The following is a 4,619-nucleotide window of genomic DNA, read 5'->3' as shown; positions in this document are numbered from 1 at the left end:
CGAGGGGGCGGGCGGCGTCCAGCCTCACCTTGGTGGTGATCTCGGAGCTGGTATCCACAGCCGCGTCTGACATGGTGGGGCACGCCGGTGATCCGGAGCAGCGAGGAGAAAAAAAGAAAGCTGGAGTTCGGGGACTCGGGCGAGAGAGCTACCGGAGTCCGCGGTGGCGGAGGAGGCGCGCGGCGGAGGAGGCTGCGGCGAGCTGGACCCAGGAACAATGCAAAGATGGCTTCAGAGCAGCCAGTGGGGGACTCACGCGGCGCCAGAACCTTTAATATAGATTAGTGGGCGGAGCTTGGACTCCCTTGCCCGAACATTATTGGCTGGGCGCAGGGAGCGGGCGTTCGCTCATTGGCTCAATTCCGAACAATGGGCAAGCGAGCTTAAAGCGGCAGTGCCTCGGCGCGGCGCGCGGTGCGCAGTCGCTGGTCTCAGTGTCATTCAGGGTCTGAGTTTGCCGGGTCTCCGCGCGGCTGGGGCCGAGTTAGAGGCGGCGCGCGCGCGCGCGCTCTAACGCGCGCCCCCGCCGCTGTTTTGCTGGGGCTGCTGACGCAGAAAGCCAAAGCGCGGCAAAGCCGCCCGCCCAGCCCGCGCGTCCAGCCCCTCCCCGCCGCTGCCGGGGGGGGGGGATGAGGGAGGAGGGAGCAGGAGGGGGAAGTGGGGGCGGCGGGCGCACGACGGCTGCCCGCGAGGGAGGGGGAGGGGAAGGCGGGTGCGGGGCGGCGCTCGCCCCGGGCGGTGTCCTGCGTAGTGCCCGCGCTAATGCCCGGCCCGCACCTGGCCCCTCCCGAAACAAGTTTTCCCGGCCCGAGTGAACACAAAACCCCACGACGAGTGACAAGGTTGCTAGGGTCCCCCACACTTGGGCCGCCCCGTCCGCCCGCGTCCTCTGCCCAGACGCCCGGGTCCGCCGGGAGGTGACCCGCTACCCTCCACCTGTGCCGGCGGCCGCCGCCCGAGTCACCGACGAGCGGGCGCCACGCCGCGCCGCGCCCGCACTCGGAAACTCGTGCACCGCGGGGACTCGATGCCGGGCGCGGGATCCCGCCCTGCCGCGGAGCAGCCCGCGGGGCTCGCACCGCCTAGCGGCGTCCGCGCCCCCGGGCTTCGGTCACCGCACCCGGAGCCGCCGCGGCCCGGCCGTCGCGACGGCCTCAGGGCAGCCGCCCGGGCCTGGACGCCGGCCCTCGAGCGCACCCCTCTCCCATCCGCCTTGGGCCCCATGAGCACCGCGCCTAACCGAGGGAAATACTCGTCCCCTAGGCCAACAAGAGTAATTCCTGGGGGGCTTCTTCAAATATGGGGAGCCATTTAAGGAACCACGCGGAGCCCAGAGGAGAGAACCGCGAAGACGCCACACTCAAGATGGCGTCTGCTCAGCAAGCCTGGCGTGACGTGGCGGCCCGACCCACGCCAGCGGTCCGAAAACCGTAGGCTACGCTTCCTTATTCCCAGGGTAGTTGGCTGTTGAACTAAGAAAATTGCTTTGTGGGACGAAAGACTAAAGGAGGTAGGAAGGGATTCTAGAAAAATACCTTCGCCACACTCAAGATGGCGGCAGATTGTGCCCATTCCTATGTTGCCAGAAGGGGGCGCCCGACACGGAAGGCGGGACTTCGGAGATACGCGCGCGCATTGGCTAAGAGTGGCGGGCGAACACAAAGTTGACGCTTTGCGTCTTCCCATTGGCCGCTCCCGCTGTCTGTCTCCAGGGGCCTCGGATCTGGGAATGGGGAAAACCCGGAGCTGGGAAGTAAGGAGGGCGGAAGGATGCCAAGTCCGGCAGTTTGAAGGCGAGGCGAGAAACTCTGACTCCTCGGTTCCCTGGGATCCTGGGCGAACTTGGCCCACGGATCTTGGGATCGAGACCCCCTTTTGGTGTGCTTGCTCCCTGCTTGCTCGGCGGGAGGAGGTGGGGCGCCACCGACATGGAGCCCCGCACGCGCTGGTCCCCCGCATCCCCTGGCACACACGCGGGTCGGGCTTTCCAGAGCCGCTGCCAGTGAGGAGAAGCACGTGGCTTCCATTCTCCCGAAGAGACCCGCGCCTGGGCCGGGGCGCCCCCTCCCGCGCCCGGGCGCCCGCCGCCGTCCCGCGGGGCCTGGGGGCCGCGCCCGCGAGGTCTGGCTGCGCCCCAGAGGCCGGAGGTGGGGGTCCCCCCCCCCCGGCGCCCTGCGCCCCAGGAGCTCACAAAAGTGGGGGAAGCACGTGTCCCAACTCTTTGTCCTCTCCCCGCCCCCTGGCCAGTCGCGGTGGAGCCTCGGCCCTGAGGCTGCCGGCCGGGAGGAGGGGCTGCGCCCCTCCTTTGTGCCTTTCTCGGAGAAGGGGATTACTGCCGTGAGAGAGGCCTGCTACCTGGGGCGCGGCCATTAAGCTCTGATCTTTCCTCCCGCAGGTTGGTTATTTGTCCGCTAAATCCCTGGCCTGAGTGCTGGAGCTAAGCGGTCCAGGCTTCTTCCCAGGCTGGGGGTGGCCTCTGGAAGTCACCTCTGTGTCCACCGATCTGGGTTCTAGCCTGGGACTGGAGGAAAGGATAGGGAGGAGCTGGATGGATGTGAATTTCCCTCGAAGAACTGCTTTGCCTGGCTGATCTTCCCAAGGAGATGACTAGAAGTGGGTGCAAAAGGCTCAAGTCCATTCCTTCCAGAACCACCACTTAACGTTCACCAAGTACTCAGTGCCTATTGTGGACCGGGTAGTGAGCCTTACAACATCTCCATTCTTAGAAGGTGGGCAGAAGAATTATGAAGTTGAACTTCATAAAGCTAATGTATTTAGGTCATGATTGAAAAAAATCAATATTATATCACATCCACGCCCTTTTAAGGAATCAAAAAAGTCGGGCTGGGAAGGTGGCTTAGTGGTAGAGTGCTTGCTTCACATGCATGAAGCCCTGGTTCCATTCCTCAATACCACATACACAGAAAAAGCCAGAAGTAGTGCTGTGGCTCAAATGGTGGAGTGCTCAGCCTTGAGCAAAAAAGAAGCTCAGGGACAATGCCCATGCCCTGAATTCAAGCTCCAGGACTGGCAATACATAAATAATAAACCAACAAGCTTATAGAGCAAGGGATTTGGACTTACCAAGGGAATCCAGATCAGAGTTTAGCTGAGTTAAACTCCTAAAATGCAGAAACTTGAATTGTTAAGAGGAGCCCTGGAGCAAAAGTTGTCTCTATGGAAATGTGGTATCTGACAGACCGTATCTCCAGACTGAGAGACCCTTGTCCCAGTGACAGGTAACTAACTGTCTAGGTCTTTGGTTGTTGCTGACTGGGTGGTTCTTTCTATGCCCTATACACTCGTGAATGCCCTTAGCTGCCCTCGAGGCAGGAAATCTGGAGCTTCCTTGGCTTTGTCCTTCAAGTCCCCAGGACAAGCTACTGGCTCCTGGAAGGCTGAATTTCCTGCTCCCCATCTGTGCTAAATTTACATTAGAGCTTCTCAGCATCGGGAGCCCCAAACGGCCTGCAGGCAAGTTGGCTCTTAGGGTATTTTCCTACAGGCACCTCGGAGTTGCTACACTCCCAAAAGCCCACAGTCCTCTCCCTGTCCAGCCTGGCTCACATTTCTTTTCATCCACCTGGTCCTGTTTATTGGCACTACAGTTACAGCCTAGGCTGCTCATACGCCATTTCCAATGTATTCCTAATGGGTTATCTCATGCTTCTATTTGATGTCCAAAACATAAAACAAAATACATATTTGGGGTTAAAGCTCCCTGCATTCAAACCCCATCTGTGCCACATGCTAGTTGTATAAAATCAGAAGAGCTACTTCCCTCTAAAGCTGGAGATGGCCTGATTTTTTTCCTATTGTGCCAGGGATAAGGTGGGAAATGAATGACTTTCTATTTGGAAAGAGCTGAAAGTACCATCCGGCACCCTGGAACACATGTTACTCAGACCCCCTTTTTCAGCAGTTTGAGTTGAGGGTGTTTGCAGGATTTTGGACAAAGGATCATCTTCAGCAGATTTTCCCTGTCTTCAGTGTCCATGTGGGTGCGGGCCTGTGATCTGATACTCAGCGTGCTAGGCAGTCCCGCTGGCCTCAGAGGAATGATGGAGTTTGGGAGGCAGCCACAGAAGAGCAGGCCTCAAAAACTCCCGCCTTCCCGCCCTTCAGAGCCCTAAGAGTTTCAGGTTGTGGTTTCCTTGCTGGGGCGTCAGGGCCTGGGGAGCTGCCAGGCGCCTTTCAATCCTCCCGCCTTGCTAGCAAGTCAGGATTGTGCAAGAGCTACCATTCCTCCTCCCTCCCAACACACACTCACACACACACACACACAGGGCTGCTCCTGCTCACAGCACGCCCGGGCCTGCCTAGCCTCCCCCAGGAGCCCGTGCCAGAGCCCCAGCCCCTGGTACCCACACAGGTCTAGCTGCCTCAGGAGGCCCTGCCTGGCAGGGAGAGAGTGGGGAATGCGCTTCACATTTTGAGACCTGCCCCCCAAAATGGTGCCAAGGCTGGTAAGAGCCTGGGTGTGAGCCGAGGCAAGGAGGCTGGGGGAGGAGAGGGCCTCATGGACGTGGTCACCCTCGCTGGGCAGAAGAGCGCGATCATGCCAAGCTCTGATGCCGTTCCAGGAATCCTGTTCGTGCCTGGCTCTTTTCCTGGCTTCT

At 60.1% G+C, this 4,619-nt stretch overlaps 1 protein-coding gene across 1 annotated transcript in view; it reads right to left on the bottom strand.

Moving 5' to 3' along the window:
* Ptma (prothymosin, alpha) overlaps positions 1 to 260 on the bottom strand; it is a 3,985-nt gene extending 3,725 nt beyond the window's left edge. Inside the window, exon 1 of the mRNA XM_013010537.1 lies at positions 29 to 260. Coding sequence (XP_012865991.1) covers positions 29 to 73 — 45 coding nt within the window. The 5' untranslated portion in view covers positions 74 to 260. The remainder of the gene's footprint in view (positions 1 to 28) is intronic.
* Positions 261 to 4,619: the final 4,359 nt, after the last annotated feature.

Source organism: Dipodomys ordii, unplaced genomic scaffold (assembly GCF_000151885.1).
Source record: "Dipodomys ordii isolate 6190 unplaced genomic scaffold, Dord_2.0 Scaffold1, whole genome shotgun sequence".
In the NCBI taxonomy this organism is placed as follows: Eukaryota; Metazoa; Chordata; class Mammalia; order Rodentia; family Heteromyidae; genus Dipodomys; species Dipodomys ordii.
Note: the sequence above shows the minus strand (reverse complement) of the source record. Positions and strands in the feature narration are given on the sequence as shown.